This window comes from Condylura cristata, unplaced genomic scaffold (assembly GCF_000260355.1).
Source record: "Condylura cristata isolate star-nosed mole 26May11 unplaced genomic scaffold, ConCri1.0 scaffold00021, whole genome shotgun sequence".
NCBI classification, from domain to species: domain Eukaryota; kingdom Metazoa; phylum Chordata; class Mammalia; order Eulipotyphla; family Talpidae; genus Condylura; species Condylura cristata.
In genome coordinates this window covers 12175465-12199267 of record NW_004567122.1, presented here as the reverse complement: position 1 = coordinate 12199267, position 23803 = coordinate 12175465, and the positions used below count along the sequence as shown (strand labels likewise).

The 23803-nt window shown below is 41.7% G+C and overlaps 1 protein-coding gene across 1 annotated transcript in view; it reads right to left on the bottom strand.

Moving 5' to 3' along the window:
• Positions 1-23803, bottom strand: part of LVRN (laeverin) — a 56068-nt gene that overhangs the window by 27823 nt on the left and 4442 nt on the right. The window contains exons 2-6 of the mRNA XM_004686495.2: positions 16014-16156; positions 14260-14399; positions 9878-10004; positions 4375-4529; positions 2620-2733 (exon numbers count right to left, since the gene is read on the bottom strand). Coding sequence (XP_004686552.1) covers positions 2620-2733; positions 4375-4529; positions 9878-10004; positions 14260-14399; positions 16014-16156 — 679 coding nt within the window. The remainder of the gene's footprint in view (positions 1-2619; positions 2734-4374; positions 4530-9877; positions 10005-14259; positions 14400-16013; positions 16157-23803) is intronic.

The window sequence follows — 23803 nt, the reverse complement described above, 5'->3', positions numbered from 1 at the left end:
TTAAGCTTTTTAAAAACAAAGCTCATAGCCATTTCCTCAAGTGATCGGCTCTGAAGCTCTTTTGGCAAGCTCTTTTTCGTATCTAATCAACTCCACCAGCAACTGAGACATGCAGATTCAAAAGAGTGATTAAGAAAGCAACGATAAAAAGAAATAACTAAATGCTGCAAAAAAGAAGCTAATCTTATAACTTTATGATTACCAGTAATATGTTTTCACCGAATGTTCTCAGATAGGAGAAAATCTTAGCTATTTTAGTTGTATGGAAGTAACCAAGTACCATGGATGGTAATGATATGTTCTGTTTAATTAAGAAAATAGAAGGTAGGTTAATCAGGGTATGGGAATTGAATGTCTTTCCTAAGCATGGAGTTAATTTGGGATACAGCCAAACACATTCAGAAACAGCGACTCTGACCACATGGAGATTTTGTTTTATAAAAGATATAAACAGTTTTGTAAATACAGAGTATAAAAGGGCTTTTGAAGACAACAAAGATTGACTCTCTGTAGATAAAGTTAACCTGTAATAAAAGACCCATATAAAGAACACATACTCCATGAGGACAAGAACACTCCCGGATGCCTACACCACAGAGGACAGAAGATTAAGTCATGGGCTTTAAAGTCAGAAAAACTTGGAACTGAATCAGGCCTCTGACTTATCGCTGTGAGGCCTTGGATGACTTAATGTTTCTATGCCTCGGCCTCCTCAAGAACTCCACGCATGTAACTGCTCTGAAGATTCTTTACAGGGATGCATGCAAAGAATGTCCACTGCCTGGCACTTAAATCCTAAGTGTTCAGCGAATGGGAAATATTTTATTATTGCTGTTATTGTCATGATATCTATCATCAGACTAGGCCTGGGCAACCGGGCTACAACCATGGTTCTTTCCTAAATGGAAAAATGTTCTTGCAAAAGTCACTTGACCTTTCAACACTTCACTCTCCTGATCGATATATATGACACTGTCAGAGCTCCCCTTTGGGCAAAGCAGTGTCTGATCATAGCCCAGAGAAGCAAGAGCAGAGGCTGAACTGCTAGGGGCAGGCTTGTTGGAGGGTACAGGCAAAGGATCGGGTGTTCGGTATGAAACTGGAGTGCTTAGAGGCTGCTTTACCAGAGCTTCCAAGTAACTGCAATTTCACAAACACATGGAAAGATGGTGGCTGTTTTTTGTTTTTTGTTTTTTTTTTTAAGTTTGTGTAGGGTCAAGAGAGCTTTGTCAACTTTTCTACAATCAATCAATGGAAAACAAATACCATCTACGGACCATTTCCATCCTCTTATAAAACTAAAACTTTACCACCAATTAGAATAGAAATACTAAATTCTGAGCATCTCCTCGAAGTGAACAAATACAGCCTGTAGGGAAGGTCTGGTCAGCCGGGGAGATGAGCGTTTCAAATAGCAATAAACTCTCAGAATGTGTGAAGGTAGAAGGAGAAGACAGTCCAAGAATCAAGCCTTGGAAACCCTTGGGAGTGAAGCGAGAGCAGGGAGGCCCGCAAGGGGGCTGGGTGGGAGTCCACAGATTGGGCAGAAGGCCGGAACAGGGAGGAGGGAGGGGGCTGAGGCCCCTCTGATTTGCTATAAAGAGTGATGTCTGTGTCAAGAGATGATATTAAGTCCCAACATTTAACTAACCAAATAAAATCAAACCAGTGTGGGTTTATCATGCCATGTGAAAGCACAGCCTAATAATTCCCAATAAATTATCCAAAGTAAAACTTATAGTCCAAATAATCAGATTTGCATATCCATTAATTTACTTTACAGTAGTTTTGCTCAAAACAACAAAACAATCTCAGCTATAAGAGTGCAGGTATTAATAATTCATAACAGCTATTATATACAAAACAACATCTGTGTTCGTAATGTACATGACGAAGCATATTACTTATCATTAAAGTCATAGACTGCTGATTACAACTGCTTTAAAATATAGTCTAGCTGGTCCTCCCTGGTGGCGCAGCGGGTTAAAGCACAGCACTGAGAAGCTAAAGCCACTTCCGCATGAATTCGATTCCCGCCTGCCCCGGAGGTGACCACATGGCGTGGCAGACCTCTCCTGACCCGCCTGCTGCTCCCCTCAGCAGTGTACTTCCTCGATCTGCCTGTTCTGCTCCCCACTCTGTCTCTGGTGAAGCCTCTCACCGCCCCTGAGCCTCTGGCCTGTCCCCCAGTTCTGTATGTACAAATAAATAAATCTTTAAAAATATATATATATAGTCTAGCTAAGAATAAGTGAAAATAACCAAAAATCTAACATATGGAAAGATTACATATATGCATAAATATACTATATGTTGATGGAATAAAGTATGAGGCAGCCATAAAAATCTTGTTTTCAAAAGTCACTTAATGATTTATGGAAATGGTAATGATAACACAGAAATTATTTTGTATAATTTTCCAATTTTATGATGATTTATAACAAGTAAAATGCCTGGGAAAAGAAATGAACAAAGTGAAAAATGCTAACATCTCTGATATTACAAGCAAGGTAGTATTCCTTCTAATTTTCTGTAATTCACTACTTTTCAACAATGAATATGCATTACTTTTGTAATGAGGAGGAAGAAATTGCAAATAAATTTAACAGACATACTTACTTTTGGGATTTTGGGGTTGAAGTAGTTAGTGACTCCAAACTCAAAGTAAGATGCAAAACCTTCATTGAGCCAGATATTGTTCCACCAATTCATGGTAACCAAGTTTCCAAACCACTTTTTGCAGATGGGAGAAAAAGTTTTTTTTCAGTGTAAGTACTATTTATCGTAATTGAATGTCAAATAAATGTAAGATCAAAAACGTAAACTTTATTTTCTATCACTAACAAAACTTGAGGAGTCCAAAAACACATGCTGTTTCAATATGAAGAGAGGATCAGTCATGCATTTCTCAGAAATAAAGATGTAACATCCAATGATTGAAAATAACGTTTTGTTTTGAAATTGTGATGTTTGCAAACAATATAAGTTAGAGAAACATTTCTGAAACTGTCCATTTTGCCCAAAAGTTATATTCAGTCAAATAAAGCAAATGTACCGAATGTTCACTCAAACCCTACAAACGCCAGCATTTCTACTTTAAACAGACCACAATAGGATTTTGTTGCTAGCAGTTATGTTTTAAGAACATGACTTGATATGCACCATGTATAAATCACTCAAGTAATTGTACGTTCTGCTATGTGGTTCAGCTATAATTATTTTCTATTTGAGCTGAACAGAGAGAAAGTGTCAAAATGTTGATGAATAGGATCAGGAAAGAAAAACACAATCATTTCCAAAACCAACAAGTCCACACCCTGGTATTTCACCAAATTCTTATAACAGCTGTGATGTACTTAATAGTTAGCAGCCGGTATTCCAAAACAACGTGTCACTTAGGATATAATAAGAGATGGCGCCTTGGGTAACTGATCAAAGCTTGTGAAAGTAGGTATTAACCTAGTCATAAGGCACTACTCTACCCTAGAAAATCACTCTTTCCCAAACCTTCTTATGGATTTACATAAGAAGAAAAATAGTAGTTTCCTAGTTCAGGGGATTTTTCTCTTGACAAATTTGTATTAATAGGGATCAAGATATAGATGGAAAATGGCCCTCCCTGGTGGCACTCTGGGTTAAGTCTCAACACTGTCAATCTTTCTACAGCCACTGCAGCACGAGCTCAATCCCAGCCAGGGAGGCGACCGACATGGCGCAGCAGACCAGATCTCTCCTGACCTGCCCGTTGCTTCTCTCAGCAGTGTATGTCAGTAGATCCTCCTGTTCTGCAGGCTACTCTGTCTCTGGTGAATCCTCTCACCCCTCCTGAACCTCTGGCCTGTACCTCAGTTCTGTATGCATAAATAAAACAAACCTCTGGCCTGTACCTCAGTTCTGTATGCATAAATAAAACAAACCTTTAAAATAAAATAAAATGTAGATAAATGTAGATAAATACTTGTTTATGCTGCTCACCTTACTGCTAATATTTTACCAGTTTATAACAGTCTACTAAAGAAACAGGGATATCTTTCATGTGTACCTTTTTGAAGATTCCTTATATCAAAAGGGATAAAAACCAAATAATCATACCTCTGCTTGCTTTACTTTCCCCAAAGGGAACTTTGCAGAACAAAGTCACTCTTCAGATATAAATATCTGACCCTTGAGTAGACTGTAAGTTCTCATTAAACAGTACAAATTCATCCAGGATCTATTTACACAGGCCCTTCCTTGTTTTCATTCACTGTCCCACTTTTTGAATTATTTTTTTCATTTGGTAATAGCATTTTAAAAAAAATTTTTGCTACTTTTGGTAGAACAGCTGAAGAATATCTTCACGTAAAATAGAAGAAAGAACATTTTACCACATGCCTGGTGTCCAATCTCGTGAGAGACAATGTAGGAGATCATAGTCTTTTTTTCTGTTAGTTGATCATTTGGTAGCAGCAACAATAATGATTCATCAAATATCAATAGTCCCCAATTTTCCATTGCACGGTTGTCAAAACTAGGCAAGGCAATTATATCTAAGTGGATTTAAATGGAGGGGAAATGAGATCATCTCTTCAAAAAATATTTGAGATTTCCAGTTATAAATCTCTCAAGATGAAACCACATAATACTGAAATAAAATACAAGTGAATAATTACTATCAGAGGGGAGAGTAGGACTTAAAGACTAATACTAGACAGAAGCCAGAAAATAAATTGGTTTTGACCATGTAAGGAATCAAGTGTTTGTGATAAAGGACTGATATCCAAAATATAGAAAGTCCCCAAAATAGAACAATAAAAATAAACTTTAGGCCCTCCCTGGTGGTGCAGCGGGTTAAAGCACAGCACTAAGAATCTGAAACCACTTCCACATGAGTTCCATTCCCGCCCGCCCCGGAAGTGACCACATGGCGCGGCAGACCTCTCCTGACCCGTCCGCTGCTCCCCTCAGCAGTGTGCTTCGTAGATCTGCCTGTTCTGCTCCCCATTCTGTCTCTGGTGAAGCTTCTCGCCACCCCTGAGCCTCTGGCCTGTCCCCCAGTTCTGTATGCACAAATAAATCTTTAAAAATAAATAAACTTTAATAATAAAATGGGCAAAAGATTTAAATAGACACTAAATTAGATACACAAATGGCAAGAGGATGTAGGAAAGATACTCAACATCTTATTTTATGTTGTTAGGAAACTGCAAATTAAAGCATTTGCGGAATACAACTACACAATTGATAAGAAGGTTCAAAGCCAGAACACAGCACCAAATGCCGGAGAAGCTGTGAAGCAACAGGCAATTGGATGCATTGCTTATAAGACTACAAAATGGTAGAACGCCTCAGAAGACAGTTTAGTGCCTTCTTGTAAAGCCAAGTATAGGTTTACCATTGGGTCTACCAATGGAGTTCCTAGCTGTTTGCCTGAATGAGTAGAAAGCTATACCCATACAAAAACTTGCTCATGAATGTCTATAATCATCTTTGTCATTGCCAAAAGTGGGAGTGGCCAAAATGCCCTTCAACAGGTGACAGGGTTGACACACTGTGGCATAGCCATACAGGAGAGTCTTAGTCAATGATGAAAAGAAATGAGCTACCAGACTATGAATATTCGTGGAGGAAGAGCACACATGGCTTAGTAAAAGAAACAAACCTGAAAACCCTCACGTGGTATGTGTCCAACTATATAACATTGTGGAAAAGGTGCACTAAAGAGAAAGAGAGTATAGATCTCAATACATCAATATATAGATGTAATGCCACATATCTGTATATATCAGTGGTTGTCAGGGATTTGGGGGCGAAGATGGGGGTGAAATGGCAAAGCATAGGAGGGAAACTATTTTCTGTGATTCTGTAACTGTGCATTAGTAAATTACCATTTGTCAGAATTCATAGAACTCTACAACACAGAGAGTATATCCTAATGTAAGCTATGGACTTTAGTTAATAATAATGTGTTAATATTATTTCATCCATTGTAATAAATGGCTCACACTATCAGGATGATAGCAGCAATCAAAAGGAGGGGAAGAAGAGGAATACGAGAACTCTCTGTACTTTCTGTCAATCTAAAGCTGCTCTAAAAAATAAAATCTACTTAAGTATTTTCATTCCCAGAAGACCATATATAAATTTGAAAACCTAATAAACTGGGGAGAATATCTGCAGCACAAACAACTAGGTGATTTTTTTTTAATATTGAAAGATCTCTGCAAGTCAGAAAGTAAAAACAAAAATGTGAATAAACCTCACAAGAAATAATTCAAAGGCCAAAAAATCTAATTTAAATTGCCCAACATCACTGACTATGGAAAACAAAACGTAAAACAATTAACAAAGCAATGGTTTCAATATGTAAGTGGGTTGTCGCTAGTGTTAAGAGTTAGGTGCAGAAGAATTGCCATGTGAAGGTATAGACTGACGCGATCTTTCTGGAGCAACAGCAAAATGCTTCATCATCTTTTTAAAAATTCCTATTTTGGGGCTCTCCCTGGTGGTGCAACAGGTTAAAGCACAGCACCATGAAGCTATTGGCAGCCACAGCAGCATGAGTTCGATTCTCGGACACGGAACTGACCCACATGGCGTGGCAGACCTCTCCTGACCCGCCCGCTGCTCCCGCCAGCAGTGTGTCTCAGTAGATCTCTCCCCACTCTGTCTCTGGTGAATCCTCTCACTCACCACACCTCTGGCCTGTACCCCAGTTCTACAAGCATAAATAAAATAAATTTTTTTTAATAAATCTTTTTTAAAAAATTCCTATTTTTACCATAGTCCCCCACATTTCTCCGAATTGGGGATGGAGGAAAGTAAATATTGTTTTAAAATAAACAACAATGTAAATGGATATATAAATTTTAAAAAAAAGCTAAAGCAAAAAGAAAAGTTTATGATAGTAGATTTCATATTGTATGATTTTGCCGTAATAAAAAATGCAAAAATAAATCCTCTTTTTGGAAAGTCATTCAACATTTGGATTGATATGGAGGATAATAGCGTGGATATTGATATACATCTCCCTATGTTTCCTTTCATTTTTTAAGTAACCTCAAAAACGTGTTTAATCAGTGCAAAGTTTGGACCACAGAGGATTCAATATGTCAAATGGAAAGTAAGCATTGTAGATCTTAGAAATATCAAAAAAAAAAAAATAGTTATCAGGCTCCTGAAATTTGAATTGCATATGATTCCCATGAGTCAAAAAATACTCTTTGGTTTAAAAAAAACCCATTTTAAAGTGGGAAAACTATTTATATGTGTCATGGGACATGCAAACAGTAGGCAAGAGCCATGTTTGATAGTTCTACCATCTCTACTTTAGAATACTGCTCGTATCTCATGCTGTGGTTCCCAAGTCAGCAGCTTCAGCACTCCATAGGAACTTACAAGAAGGACACATTGTAGAACCAGCTGAGTGTTTTGTTGTTGTTTTTCAGAATATTAGCAAGGCTGCCATGGTAGCTGCTGCTCTGTGAACTTCTCGATGCTACCCAAGGACGATAAGGAGAAAGAACGATGCTAGAAAGTCAGCCAAGAAAGACAAAGATTCAGTGAACAAATCTGGGGGTAAGGCCAAAAGGAAGTGGTCCAAAGGCAAAGTTTGGGATAAACTCAAAAACTCAAAAAACTAGTCTTGTTTGACAAACTACATATGACAAAATCCATAGGGAAGTTCCTATGTCTAACCCCAGCTGTTGTATCCAAGAGGCTAAAGATCCATGGTTCTTTGGCCAGGGCAGCCTTTCAGCAGGTCTTTAGTAAAAGACTTATTCAACTGGTTTCAAGACACAGGGCTCAGCTAACTGCCACCAGAAACACCAAGGATGGAGATGCCCCAGCTGCTTGTGAAGGTACAGGAACATTTCCCACCAACTCACCATTTTGAAAAATATAGACTTTATTTTAGAACATTAACCAGTTGATGGTCCAACCACTATAGAAAGCTGTGTGGACTACTTTCATATGACCCAACAATTCCACTCCTGGGGATCAACCCAAAGGACACAAAACCATTAATTCAAAAGGATACCTGCACCTCTATGTTTATTGTAGCACTATTTATAATAGGTACAACTTGGAATCAACCCATATGCTCAAAGATAGATGACTGGATCAAGAAGATGTGGCCCATATACATAATGGAATACTACTCGGCAATCAAAAAGATAAACTAATGCATTTGCAGCAACATGAATGGAGCTAACAGTGATTATGCTCAGTGAAATAAGGAGTAAGAAAAATACCTGAGGGTTTCACTTATAGGAGATATGGGGAAGCCACACAAGGGATCAGGGAATAAAAATAATACCAATAGAAAACACAGCGCAACAAAACAAAAACAGACAACTGTAAATCAGAGATATTCTGCAGGGGAGGGGGAGGAGGAGGGATCAGAATGAGGGAAGGAAGAGCACACAGGACTATGACGATGGTGCATGGGTGAACTGGTGGGGGGAGTTCTATGGGGACCACACCTCAGAAAAGAAATCAAACACTGTAAAAATAAAAAAAGGAAGAACAATAATGAATATATATACATATATAATTATTTATTAAAGGAAAATAAATTAAAAATGAACCAGTTGAGTAGAAGGTATTCAGGGTGGCAGACTGCAAGTGAGCAAGCCTTGGCAGCGAAGAGGAAGATGAAGTGTAGACGTGGATAGAGATGGCAGTGGAACATCCTTCCCACTGTGCAGACTTAGCAAAGGCCCTGACGGCTTGGCAAGAGGAACACTGTCAGAGAGACAGAGTATGGGGTCTGGACTTGACCTCAGCACAAAGGGAGGCCATAGCAAGGTCTTAAACAGCAACATAATCAGTTTTTTTTTTCTTTGGAAAGGTCCTTGAATTCGGAGTGAGAGACAGCAGGGAGACAGTTGGGGGTGATGGGCTCAGCAAGGTCTGTTGAGGTAGAGAGGTTGTGACGTAAGTTAGGGAGAAGTGGAGGCACGGGAAGGCGTGATCAGCTGCAGGAGGTACTCATTCAGGAGACTCACGGGAGAGAGGAATGAGCTGAAGGGACAGGGCGTCAGGAGGACTCAGGACTGCTTATGCAAAATAAAGACACAGAATTTTTCTTGCCTAGGTAAGGGCCATCTTGAGATCCTCCAGAGACAGACTTTGCTGCAAATTTGATCTCCCAGCCCAAGTTCCTGCTCCTTTAACTTTCCAAAGGACAGGCATTGCCTTTGAGTTCCTTGAATGGGCTGGCACTGGTCCCCATTTCTTCACTTCCTCTTGCCCCTTAACCAGAAGACTGGAGCTGCAGGGCTCCTGGCTTCCTGGGGCTCAAGAGGCTCGAGCCCCCAAATGTTCAGTCTCCACATTCTTCCACCATCTGCCAGTATAGGCGGAACATATTTTTTCCATGAGTTCAGCTAACATGTCAGGGGAACAAACTACATTTACATGATTGCCTCAATTTAGAGAGAAAAACATAGAGCAACGTTTAAGCTGAGTGCCTTACACAGTTTAAGGGACATACCATACAAATCTAGGCGAGATAAAATGTTTACATTATTTCCTCAAGGATCATATTATGTTCACACATGATTCCAATTTTAGACAACAAAAATTCACAGATGGGACCCCCAAGCACTAATCCAATGACTCGCAGCTAAAGAATATTAAAAAACAAAAACGAAAACTTACTAAAGAGAACTGGGGAAATGCACGCAGGCCCGCTATAAGGGTTCAGGACAGACGAGCTGCCCTGTATTAGTAAGGGGGGGCCCCCAAGGGACCAACTCCCAGCTGTAGCTGAAAGGTGATGGTGGGTCCTACTTGCTGGGTACCCTTTGAATCTATGTCCCCATCAGAGGAAAATTCATTGCATTGGAAAGGAACATGCCATACTTGGTTTTGTTTACTTTTTTTTTCTCACCTGTTTTTGGAAGAGGGTAACTAATATTGAACAAATCTTCCAGAAAAGAGAAGATTGGGCCTGTGATGTTCAAAGCAAAGTCTGCATTTCCATTTGCGATGGCATCTTTCCGGGCCCAGATACGGATCTGAAGGAGACAATTAAGCCTTGATTAGGGAAAGTGCTAGTGATTTCGGAGAGTGGCAGCCTGCTCGCTCCAATTCCCCAGTGCTCCTAGGGCAAGTCTCATCTGTGCAGAAGATGCTATGTAATCAAATGTTCAAGTGCAAGCAGCTGAGAAAAGCACAGAAAGTTGCTCATTTGCTACATTGTGAAGAGTGGTAGCCCTGGGAACCATGTTATTTCAATCTTACAAAAACATGCATGACTTCAGTGGTTCAAAAACAACCCTTGGAGAGTTGTGCAGGAAATGTAGCTACTTTAAGGTGGAACTGACCTCTCTTCCCAGCGCCTCTTTCCAATCATCTCAAATAGATTCATGCAGGGCCTCCCTGGTGGTTCAGGGGTTAAAAAATCTCAGCACTGTCAGGCTACTGACAGCCACTGCAGCATCTCCCCCACACCCCACCAGGGGGGTGACCCACAGTGCGCAGCAGACTTCTCCTGTCCCACCCACTGCTCCCCTCAGCAGTTTATTTCAGTAATCTGCCTGTTCTGCTCCCCACTCTGTCTCTGGTGAATCCTCTCATCCCCTGTACCTCTGGTCTATACTCCATTTCTTGGATGTAAAATAAATCTTTTTAAAAAATCAAAATAAACTCATGAAGTAAGTGGGAGCCACATAGCCTGGTATATATTAAAGAAACTTGAAACAAGCAAATTTAAAATAGTTTGCTAATGAAAGAATTAATAATCCCATCTTCTACTTCTATTTTGAAACAAGGTTAAGTCCCCTAATTTTAAAAAGTTCACCAAAGTTTTATGATTTTATACCTGTTGAAGCAAGCAAATGATATTCTCTCTATATGATACACAGACTCTTCGTAGACTAAAAGAAATCTTTCTCCTCCAAGAAACCTTTGCTATGTTTTCTCAGCGTAAGTATTTGTTATATGTTGAGATATAAAGTCACAAACACGTATTTTTGGAAATGAATGGCAAATCAATAACCTTTTGAAGAAAATAATAATTGTGCTGGTGTTTTAACATTTATTATTTTAATATGAGATGATTCATATCCTAGCACAATACCATCTAAAGACTTTCGATGGCATCTGTAGCGTTGGCGCTAAAGAAAATGTATAAAAATCAATAACCTTGGAACAAAAATTAAAATAATTGTCCTGATGAATACAGCTAATTTAAGCAGGAACTCTGCAAATGCTAAGAAAACAAAAAAGCAGCACAGTGATATTTGCAGATTTCAATACTGCGAGAACATAGTCATTGTACATTTATTTCTGCTGAAACATAATGTCATGCACTAGGTGAATTTTGGATTATGTGAAGCCTTCGGGAATGTTTCTCTCTCACGCAGTACTATCAGCTATTTTTGGAGACCCCTGCCTTGGTTCCTGAGTGCCTCTCACCCGCTCTTGCTGTGCAGTCTTATCCTGGGGAGGAGAGGTCCAGGACTCAGTCCTACCCTGCTGTAAACCTGTAAACCTCCTCTAGTTCTAACTCCTAGAAAGACCTCTGGACTAACGCCCACAGTCCGGCATGGAGATCATACTCACGTCCCTCCACTTTCAAGACAGTGTGTGCATTTTAAAGATTTATTTATTTATTTATGCATACAGAACTGGGGGACAGGCCAGAGGCTCAGGGGCGGTGAGAGGCTTCACCAGAGACGGAGTGGGGAACAGAACAGGCAGACTGATGAAGTACACTGCTGAGGGGAGCTGTGGGCGGGTCAGGAGAGGTCTGCCATGCCATGTGGGTCACCTCTGGGGCGGGGCAGGCGGGGATCGAACTCATGGGGAAGTGGCTTTCGATTCTTAGTGCTATGCTTTAACCCGCTGCGCCACCAGGGAGGGCCGCGTGTGCATTTTAACTGGGGCCTTTGGAAAAGAACAGCAGTAACAATTCAGGTGTATATGCTCCATCCCAGTTTATAAAGTCCCTCTCTTGGGCTACTATTCTATATGCCAAAGCAAGGAAATGATGGTGATTTCAAGCTGGGTGGGAGGGCTGAGTGACCCCTGGCTAAGGACTGAGGAATATAAGCCAGCAAGGAATGTTCTGGAGAGGCAGCCAATTAAGTTACTGCAGAGCACAGAGGCACTCCTGGCCCGGCGTGTGTCCTGGTGGCCCTCCCCAGGCACGGCCGTCCTCAGCCTCTGGAGAGGAACACCTGTCCACAGGCCGTGTGTGCAAAGTCTACCCCAGTATGCTCACTTCACCCTACTTACATTTTACCTCGCTGTAAAATGTACAGTGTACCTCACGCCACACATTAACCACATGTTCAGTTTCACCAAATTCCTATCTCTCACTTAATGAGCAATTTGTGTGCAGCTCGAAGCTAGTCCAAGAGCACACTGCTTCCCCTGTGGCTTGTATGGAGGACTCCTGCGCTTCCTACAGCTGAGCCGTGGCCAAAAGGCAGCATTCCACTGATAAACTCATCCCAACTTTCCATCTTCTGGCTAAGAGCATTAGGGCATGTCCCATCTCCTCTCTGCTTGCAATGCTGCTGGGTTTCTTCTCAGAGTGACCTTGCACAAAGAAGCAGACTTGATTCCTTTGTGAGAATTGTTCTCTGGGCATAGCACTGACAGCAACAAGCTGACGTGCAGCGTCACTGCCGATGGGCCACCTTCAGTCACCGTTAGCTCTGGGGCCCGCGCCTCCAGGCCAGCTTCAACGCAGGTGCTTGCAAATCATGCCTGAGCAGCTTGACCAGCGTGTCATGTGTGTTTGACTTGGCAGGTGCTAGGTGCTGTTGAGGACCTACCAGGAAGTAGTCACTAAGGGAACCGCTGAGGAAGATAACACCTGTTACTCTCATTCAACAGTGTTATTAATCCATCACTAGGTTAGGAGGAGGAAGAGGAGAAGCTTTGAGTGATTCTTCCTCTGGGGACAGGCTTGGATCACTCATGGCTGCCTTGTCCACTCGAGTAAGTGGCATGAGCCTAGAAGACCTCAGGCCCAGGAGAGAGCCTCAGTCAGTTAAAGACCAGATTGTCCTGGGCCCTCCCTGGTGGCACAACGGGTTAAAGCGCAACATTATGAAGCCAGCCACTGCCGCTTCAGCGCGAGTTCGATCCCAGTCAGGGAGATGACCCACATGGCGCAAGCAGCAGACCTCTCCTGACCTGCCCACTGTGCCCCTCAGCAGTGTACTTCATTGATCTGCCTGTTCTGCTCCTCACTCTGTCTCTGGTGAAGCTTCTCAGAACCCCTACACCTCTGGCCTATACCCCACTACTGTAGGCATAAATAAATCTTAAAAAAAAAAATACCCAGATTTTCCTGAATCCCATGAACTCAATTGACTAGTAAGAGCCAGGCCCCCAGCCCCCAGCACTGGCCTTAGTTACCTCTACATTTGACTACAGGGACTGAGTCAACTATAAAGTACTGCCATGGTAACCCCATATGCTCTGAAATGGTCACCATGTAATGAGGGATCCTTGGGGGGAAACTATCATCGTTCAGGACAAAGCACAACTTAGAGTGGCGGGGTCAGCAGCACTGCCTTGAGATAGGGCTTATATTTAGCTTGCATGCACCATTTCAGCCACAAGTGTTGTTCCTAGCTGAGGTCTGTCTGAGTTGGTTGGTGCCGTGTGACCCTGGTTGATAAGCATATTGGGTATCAGCCCAGCTTTGAAAGTGTAGTACAGGGAGCTCCCTGCTGGCACAACAGGTTAAAGCACAGCAATAGGAAGCTGTGTGCAGCCACTGGAGCATGAGTTCGATCCCCCACCAGGGAGGTGACCCACATGGCGCAGCAGACCTCTCCTGTCTCACCTGCTTCTCCCCTCAGCAATGTATTTCACTCTATCTGTCTGTTCTGCTCCCCATACTGTCTCTGGCGAATCCTCTCACCCCCCAACCTCTGGCCTGTACCCCAGTTCTTGTATGCATAAATAAATAAACCGTTTTATAAATGTGGTACATTGTAGATTAGACAGGCAGTAGTCAAGCTCAGCTTCAAGTGGCAGCTCTCTCTATTCTCCCCTAGCCTCTGAAAGGCTGCTACTGGGTGGCTGGGGGTGGGGGGGGAGGGGACAGATGCTAGCTGCCTTGGTGGGGTGGGCTCAGTTTGCAGCCTTCCCATGGAAACCTGCCACAGCCCATTCCACAAAGTCACACCAAGACTCTCACAGGGATGACAAAAGCCGGAGAGAGACAGGAGGGGAGAGTGGGAGGTGTAAGCAGAGCCCCTGAGTACAAGCCGTAAGTGTGCCTCACCTGAAGTCTTCCTTACTCACCTCCTTGCCCCGCTCAGTTTTGGTGACATAGTCATAGTCGCACACAGCAAGAGCCACTAAGTACGTAGGCATGTAGGGTGTGGTGTGAAAGGCGGTAACTGTCCACTTGCTTCCATCCACATCTTCTTTTTCAGACTGACCTAGAGAAATTTTAGTCCACATCACTGTAAACCTAAGCAAAAATTTCTACCTTTGAAACAACCTGTCAATTGTTGACTGATAGCTCTTCAGAGTTGAGCAGTTTGGTTTTCTCTTCTCCTAAGGTATCAAAGCTATATTAAAGAGATCTCGCAACAGCAGCATGGGCTTGAATAGTATCTTGAAGAACAGTCTCAGCTGAGGACCAAATCCAGGAACCTGGTCAGTAAGGCCCGTGACCTGCCTCCTCTCCTTCCTATCCACTTCTACTCTTCCTCGTCCAGCCCATTTCTCACACTTATCTAGAGCTTCCCAGGCCCATGGTCAGAAGTTACAATTCTGCCATTCTTGGGCTTTGGCTTATTGTTCACTGGAGGCAGTGTATAGCCTTTAAAACTAAAATCATGGGGTCTCCCTGGTGGCATAAGGGGTTAAGTCGCAGTACTATGAAGCTAACCACAGCCACTGCAACATGAGTTCCATCTCCAGGCAGGGAGGTGACCCACACAGCACAGCAGACCTCTCCTGTCTCACTTGCTGCTCCCCTCAGCAGTATATTTCAGTAGATCTGCCTGTTCTGCTCCCCACTTTGTCTCTGGTGAATCCTCTCACTAACCCCCCACCCCCAGCACCTCTGCCCTGTATCCTGTATCTGTTTATGCATCAATAAATAGATTTTTAAAAATAAAGCTAAAATAGTTAACTGGAAGCCCCCCAGGAAAGGTACTTGATGTGAAATCATTCACATCCACTGACAGGTAGTGGCGGGGACAGGAAAGGCTGGGGGTGCTGTCTCAGCCTGCAGGGAGGGGCAGCCTTTTCTGTTATAACTATCATTGTCGTGAAGGGCCTGCAGGCCCATCATGGTGGTTAGGGTTTCTGAGTTTTCAAGGAAGGATCTTTTTTTTTTTTTTTCCAAAGATTTATTTGTTTATGCATACAGAACTGGGACACAGGCCAGAGGTTCGAGTGTTTGAGCGGACTCACCAGAGACAGAGTGGGGAGTAGAACAGGTAGATGTACTGAAATACACTGCTGAGGGGAGCAACGGGGAGACAGGAGAGGTCTGCTGCTCCCTGTGGGTCACCTCCCTGGCTGGGGATCAAACCCAGGCTGCAGTGGCTACAAATAGCTTCATAGTGCTGTGCTTTAAACCCATTGCACCACCAGGGAGGGCTCCAGGGAGAATCTTTATGTGAAATCTCTGGATTTTTAAAGTTGGATATAACTCAATCAAAAGAAAAAAGTCATATGAGCCAAATAAAACACATGTGTGTGCCAGATTCAGACTAAGCTTGTTATCACTAATGATCAATAGTCGAGTCCCAAACTAATGGACAGAAAAGGCTGCCAGTGTAGAACAACAGATCCAGATTCTCACACAAGAACAATCTGGATTTGCCATCTCCAAGATGTGGGTGCTGGCACATACCCTATTGCAAAGAGCTCCCTAATAATAATCCACTGTAAATATACTGCAGCAACACATTGCCTAGAAATGCTACAGATTTAACAGATATTCAAGAACTATAGATATATATAAATACATGTAATTAACATTTTGAAATGTATATGCATATAGTATATATAATAAGTGAAACAGGAACTTTACTTACCTAGCTGTGGCATATTAGAAAGGGCCACATAACTTGGATGGTGAATAATTGTAATATTAAAAGTTGCTTTCAGAGCTGGCTCATCAAAACAAGGGAAAACATTCCTGGCAAATGTTGGTTCCATCTGAGATGCTAACAAAGCCCTGAAATACATTTTTTGGAAAATTGCTATTTATTTTTATCTCCCATCAGTGGAGACCAAAACTAAAATCTTGTGATATTATAACTTAAAATTATTTTGCAGGAAGAAACTAAGATGTTTTCCCTTCATCTTCTTTATGTTCCCCAAACACTGATACATTGCAATTCTTAACGCACCTTAGACTTCGTGTATGATCTAAAATACACCTTGATATTTTACTTAAACTTCAACCAGAAAATAAAATTCACTATGTCATAGACCTTTACAATCTTTTACACACACACACACACACAAAAAAAAAAAAAAACCAGAACAAATACAACAACTACTTACATGCCAGGATGCCAGGTTTTCCAGAACCAATTATTTTTTAAAGTAGGACTGCTTCTTTGGGAATGGTTTGTTCCTTCCATCCTCCACCCAAGAGCAAGCCAGCTCATACTGTCTACATTTTTGATCTTTTCTCCATGCTCTCTACTCTTCCTGCTTGAAAACTTACAGACAAGTCTTTGCACGGCCTTGGGGATAAAAAACTTGAGACAAGCCAACGGAATAAAACTGCTTTCATTTTCATAGGAGTGGAGTGTCATCAACTCCTGTTTCTCTCAGCTCCAAGGAAAAACACAAGAAGTGACAGCATCCCACTGGCATTGGAGGTTTGCAGGGAAAAGCAGAGGGATAGGAGCTCTGAACAGACTGGGAGATCGTCAGGCATGTCCTCTGTAAACACCCCCAAGTCTGAGGAGAGTGGACCCTGCATTGTGTCTGCCTGGAAACCTGCCTCAACATCACACTTGTGGTGGTTAAATTCCCTTTTTGTCCCCTGGTGCCGGAGACTTCACATCTCGGGTGCATTTACTCGTACTTCAGGGAAGTTTGGGCCCTCCCTGGAGGCGCAGCAGGTTAAAGCACAGCACTGAGAAGCTAAAGCCACTTCAGCATGAGTGGAAATAATGCTACTAATTACTGTGTATTATTGTTTGAGCTTTTTTGCTACCAGTAGCTAAATTTACCAATAAATGACCTTTGACTTTTCCTACATTCCCTCCTACCTCGCTAATCTCGCTTTGACATAGAATTCAAGGAGAAGATAAGTGGCACAGCAAGATGTAGAGTTGAAAACCACTAATTATAAATGCATTTGAAAAAGCCCAAGATGTCAGTGGAGTATGAAACCAGTCTTGTCTCCTGAGTAAATTTTAAACTACCAGAAGTTGGATTTAAATATTTGTATGTATGTATACACCCACACATATATTCTTTTCTTCTGTATTATTCATAATGCTTGGCAAAAAAATACAGGTTGACAGCAACTTTACAAGTATTTTCTTGGGCTTGAAGATACTGTAAAATAGAGGCACCTTGATATTAATATGTGCAAAAGAATGTGAAGACGTTTTTGCTGGGCTCCCCTCCCACCTACCCCCACCCCCACCCCCAGAATTTGTTTTGTAATATTGGTTGCTGGAAAGAGATACAGAGGAAACAGAATCAACTGACAATATAATGGGAAGAAATGTGAGCAGAGAATTTGGCGACGAGTTCTTGTTGAGGATCTACTGCATACAGTAGTGTGTTTTGGTAAAGCTGCTTAAACTTGTTGGACACTTGTGTCAATAAAAAGTAGAGATGGGAGGAACAGATGCCTCCATCTACTTAGAGTCTGAGCCTGAGTCTAACAGGGATAAAGACATCTAAGGACAGAAAGAGTAGTCTTGGAGTGCCTGCTCACCAACCGGGGTGAGGAGAAATCACCCTTTCAGCATTCATGTGTGGCCTTCAGAAGGCCTATGAGGTCTCTGAAGTTGAAGGATATTTTGTACAAATAGTTATTTGGTCATGGAAATGTGTACTGTAGAGTGAAAGAGCACATCCACTCTAACACCTGCTTATATACTTGGAGAGTCAGCAAATACCTATTGTTTTTGTAAAAAGTCTATAGTAGTTTGATGACATCGCTGCTCCCATGACATCACTAAGCATATGAACATTGAGGTGGCTGCAAAGTGGAGAGGTAAAGAAAACCTTTGCCTCGTCAAGGAATGGGGAGATTTTATGAGCCCCAGAAAGGACCCCAGGCCCCAAAAGGCTAAGAGACACCAACTCAGGGAGTCACTTTTTTAACAAACCAAACGTTAAGCAACTGCCTTCAAATTCCAATATTCAGGTTTCAGAGAAGTAAAAGCAACTCTATTGGACTTTACGCCAACATTTTCCTCCCTGGTTTTATGCCAACCAAAAAGGGGAGAATCCCTATAACACACAGCTTTCTGGCTCTCCATCTTACCCACAGAGGCCAGGGTGAGCCTGTAGCCTGTACGCTGTGGCTCTGTTTTGGACTCAAACGACCCTGTAAAGAAATCCTGCTCTGAGAAAACAGAACTACCCACTTCCCTCTGCTCCCTTCCAACCCGGACATGCTATTAAGTCGCCTGTAGAGTGCACCCAGAGCAGACGGGGAATTTGTCTCCTAGTGTCTCAGCATTGCAAAGCCACGTTCCAGCCAGAAAATCACGAACTCACCACTTTCTTGTGCTGGAAGAGGCCTTAGTGGTGAACACCATATGATGCCCTTGGGGATCGAGCTACAACCACATAAAAAATATCCACTTTGTATTCATTCCCAATTATTTTATGAAATCCGTATGCCTCCAGCTCTAGCTGACAAGTGCTAAATAACATTACTGGTCAAGGATTAAATAAGATTCTCTGGAGAGCTGTTCTCCTCCTCCCCACTGTGTGTTTTTTTTTTTTTTTTACACAATAACACTCAGAAATCAAATGTTTAATAAAGACAGATGTTATATCACTGGATCAAGGTTCAAGGATCAGCCCATGAATCATGTTTGTTTACTACTTGTGTATGAGGATCTTAAAATCGAAGTTTCCAGCAGGAAAAAAAAAACCACACAATAGATACAGAATTTCGAACAAAAGCACCAAATCATGTCGTGAAGATTTTCAAAACAAATGGCGTCAAGAATCTATAGACTCTCAGGTTCTCAGCTAGACAGGTCAAGGAATGGAGATGAAAAAAATTAGAGAAGAGCTATGTTAGGTGGAGTGTTATTTTGCCAAGCCCCTGTGACTTCTAGTCCTATCCTGGAGGAGAAGATACCTTGGAGAGAATTATTTCCCAAGGCTGAAAGATTTGCTCAACTTGCTCTTCAGCAAGCTGAAATGATCATGGGGCAGAGTCCAATATCTGCCAGATGGGATGGGGTTCTCTCCTGAGGTAGAACCCAGAGTACTACCACCTTGGGGTCCGCGTCAGTCCCAGGAGGGGGTGAATCCGTTTCTTGGAGCAACAAGAGCTCTGAGACACAACGTGAGCCAGTGTGGGACTGTCTTGGGTTCTGTGGAAAGGAACCAGCCTCCCAGGAGCTAATGGAGTCATAGTGACCATCAGAACAAAGAAATAAAAGAAGTATCCCGCAAGATCAACAGAATCATAGGAGTAAGAGAAACAGTAAGAAAACTCTAGACTCCTGGAAAGAGACATCTCAAGAGAAAAAGGCACCTGTTAGGTCAGAGCAAGACCAAACGAGAAGAACCAGTCCAAGTGAAAAAGCTTCACATGTCACCTCTTCCCATCCCACTGTGCCTGGTGGGGCGAAACAGCAGCTCTCAGGCTGGAAGGTGGAAGCCAGATGCATGAGGGGGAGAAGTGGATGGACCACGACAGCTTTCCTTACTGCAGACTTCTCTCCTGAGCCGGCTAAAACTTGATGAAGTGGGAGTAGAGGGAGCTAGGGAGGTTTAATAGCAAATGTAAGTTTTGAGTCACACAGGATAAGATTTTTTAGTTTTTGCAACTTAACAGCATTTGTGTGACTCAGTAACTAGAGGTCTTTTGTCACCTCAGAGTTAGGAGGAAATGATAGGCTGCTAGAATAGAAAAGATTGTCCCATAAATGAAATTGTGAAAGGTCTGTCAGAGGAACCCAGTTGCATTTTCCTGAACTGTGAGGTGTGTTTTTTCATTATGTTAGCAAAACCTTTATTCAAAAGACATGGGATCTCAATCTTTGGTGAACAAAATCATCTCCCTGGGAAAATTGATCAGTCCAATGAAGTAACTGCTTTCAGTAAGGCTACAAGAAAATGAAAAAATCTATTCTTTTTATTTTTCTGTCATATGAACATCATGTGCCTGGCACTTGAGTTCATTGACCTTGTTTGAAACAATTCTAAATTCTTTCCTAATATTACTCAAATTTCTGTCTTGTGTGTCACACCCTAAGGACCAGGCCAGATTTTTTTAGCATAAACAGAGCCTGCAAGGAAGGCTTTTTAAATTCTTTGTTCACTCTTTCCACACCTGCACACATTGATTAATTTTGACTGTGCTGTTCTCAACTTAAATTTTTCCTAAATAAGATCCTAATTTTTTCCAGTCATTTCACAAGTCACTCCCTGCTCTCAATTTTTACATTTTCATTTTTCTAGTACCTCCAATTTTTTTCTTATCCCTTTTTAAAGGAAATGGCATGATTAGAAGAGCAACAATTATTCCTAAAGGACACTTTGCACAAGAATGGAATCATATATGATCCTTGTTATTTCAAAAGTGGGAGGGACCTTCAACCGTGTCATCACCTAAATCTTAACCTTAAGAGTTTAATGCAACAGAATAGACACCTAGTAAATGACAGGGATGGTCCTAGAACCAGGTCCCCCCATTTCCCAGCCTTGGGGGCCTTTCAAGTATACCACCTGCCTTGTAATATATAATCTATATTAAAAGCACACTAAAAATGAAAATGTATGAGGATTCACTTTATAATTAATAGTATTACCAACATAGAGATGAAGGGACTTCTGATCACCACTATGAGGTGGTAATATGAGTTAGAATTAGCCTTCTATTGAAAACAACCAAAAACATGGAAAAAAAAAGAAACAACTATTTTCAGAACTAAATAGGAAGTACAGAATTGTGATTCCCAAAAAAGAGAAACAAAGAAGGTGACCCCTACAATCACTCAGTCTTTCTACCTAGAAGCAATTTTTCAAGCTGCAGCAGAGTAAGGGAACTAAAATTTAGAGTTCAGAGGTCTCACTGAGTGGAGGAGACTAGAGCCCGAAGACTTAGAGAGCTAGAATTTGTAAATTATAAAAGAAGAAGTCATTCGGCAGAGAGAGATATTCAGAAATCTGCCAAGAACTCTTCTTGGCTTTGCATATTAATCTGCACTTGATGAGGTCAAGCAAAGAAAGTCCACGAGGAAATGAACAAGTATCAGGATGTATATTCTAGTGTTCTGAGAAAGTGCTCTCAAATGTTAAAATTCTGCTCATCCAACTTTCCATTCCAGCTCCCTTGATCATGCAACTTCAATCCAATCTGACTCTCTTAATTTACAGCTATAAAAACTGAGATCCTGGGGTCTCCCTGGTGGCACAAGGAGTTAAAGAACAGCGCAATGAAACCACTGCAGCACGAGTTTCAATCCCAGCCAGGGAGCTGACCCACATGGCGCAGCAGACCTGTCCTGACCTGCCCATTGCTCCCCTCAGCAGTGTGCTTCAGTACATCTGTCTGTTCTGTTCCCCACTCTGTCTCCAGTGAATCCTCTCACCCCCCACATCTCTGGCCTGTACTCCAGTTCTTGTGCACATAAATGAATCTTAAAACAAAACAAAACAAAAACCCTGAGAGTCTAGGTGACACAAAGTGAGCCAGTGTGGGACTGTCTTGGGTTCTGTGGAAAGGAACCAGCCTCCCGGGAGCTAACGGAGTCATAGTGACCATCAGAACAAAGAAATAGAAGAAGTATCCTGCAAGGTCAACAGAATCATAGGAGTAAGAGAAACAGTAAGAAAACTCTAGACTCCTGGAAAGAGACATCTCAAGAGAAAAAGGCACCTGTTAGGTCAGAGCAAGACCAAACGAGAAGAACCAGTCCAAGTGAAATAGCTTCACATGTCACCTCTTCCCGTACCACTGGGCCAGGTGACAGGTTAGAGAACTAGAAAGTGGCAACAGTATACTAGAACCAGGATTGAGTCTGCCAAGAGAGGACACAATGACCTCTACCAGGAGTAAGAATGGTGACATCACTATGGATTGTATAGATAATAAAACAGTAATAAAGAAATATTTTGAACAACTTTATACTCAGATTTGACGATTTTTATTAAATTGTCGAATTTTTTGTAGGACCCAAACCGCCAAGCCTCACTCAAAAAGAAACAGGTAACAGAAACAGATAACCTAAATATACCCATATCTATTAAGTAATATAATTTGTATTTACAAACCATCCCACAAAGAAGTTTCAGGTATCTTCACTGGTAAAATCAAGCAAGCATACAAGGAAGAAGTAAAATGTCAGTTCTGAAAAAATTCTTCTGAAAAGTAAAGGAAGGAATATCTCCAAACTCATACTCCAAAGCTAGTGTTATCTTGATACCAAAATCAAAGGCGTTGCAAGAAAAAAAAAAAATGACAAGTCAAAATCTCTCATGAACGTAGGTGTAAATATTGTAAACAAATGTTAATAAATCAAATGCAACAAACTGTAAAGAGGGTAATATATCAAGACCAAGTGAATTTATCCCCAGAACCCTAGGTTAGTTTAACTTTTGAAACTCAGTGTGCTTTATCATATTAACAGGCTAAAAAAAACATATGATCACCTCAATAGATGCAGGAAAAACTTTTGGCAAAAATCTGACACCCATTCTTGATAAAAACTCTCAGAAATTTAGAAAGAGAGCTTTCTCAACCTGATCAATGGAATCTATGATAATGCTACAGGAAAAATCATAATTATAATGTTTTCACTTATCACTTTATTCAACATTGTACAGGAGACTCAAGATACTGAGGGAGGCAAGAAAAACAAAAGGTATCTAAAGAAGAGAAGAAGAAGTGAAAGTATGGTCAAGACAGTAAGCTCACTGATGCCATAAACGCATTACGGAGAGTTTGGCTGAGTAACTCCAAGGTATTGTCTCCACTTACCATTCTGTTGGATCTGGTAGCCTGAGGGGCCTTGCACTGGCATTATCTCCTCATTCAAGGGCACTGCCCTAGACAGCAGCCCACAGAGTCACAAATAACTGTAGCTTCCTGATATGATCCCCTCAAAAGCCCTGTGATAGAGAATCCCCTATTTCCCAAAGCCTTCCCTGCAGAATTTTGTAAAACTCTGTTCTCTTTGCTTTAACTTGCTCAGTGTAATTTGTCAGTCTGCCTTAGTCCTGATCCCCCAAGTACTCTGCTCATAGACCTGATAAAAGTATTAGGATGCCCTAGATCCAATTATTCTCTCCCCCCTTCACCCTGCCTTGAGCACCTCACATGACCTCTTGAAGGACCTTGAATGGTAAACATCTTTATTTCAATTCCCTTGTGGTCCTCTGTTGAACCCCCAAGCTGGAAACATCCAAGTTGTGAATAATGGAACTGTGATAGAGCCACACAATGGAATGCTATCAGCAACAAAAAAGAATTGCTATATACAGTAAGGATGAATCTCAAGGAAATTATCCTCTGTGAAAGAGGTCAGAGAGAGAGTATATGCAGGACTCTCCCTGCATAAGGCAACACACTATGAAGCTCTCCGAAGTCACTGCAGCACGAGTTAGATCCCCAGCCAGGGAGCTGACCCACATGGTGAAGCAGACCTCTCCTGGCCCG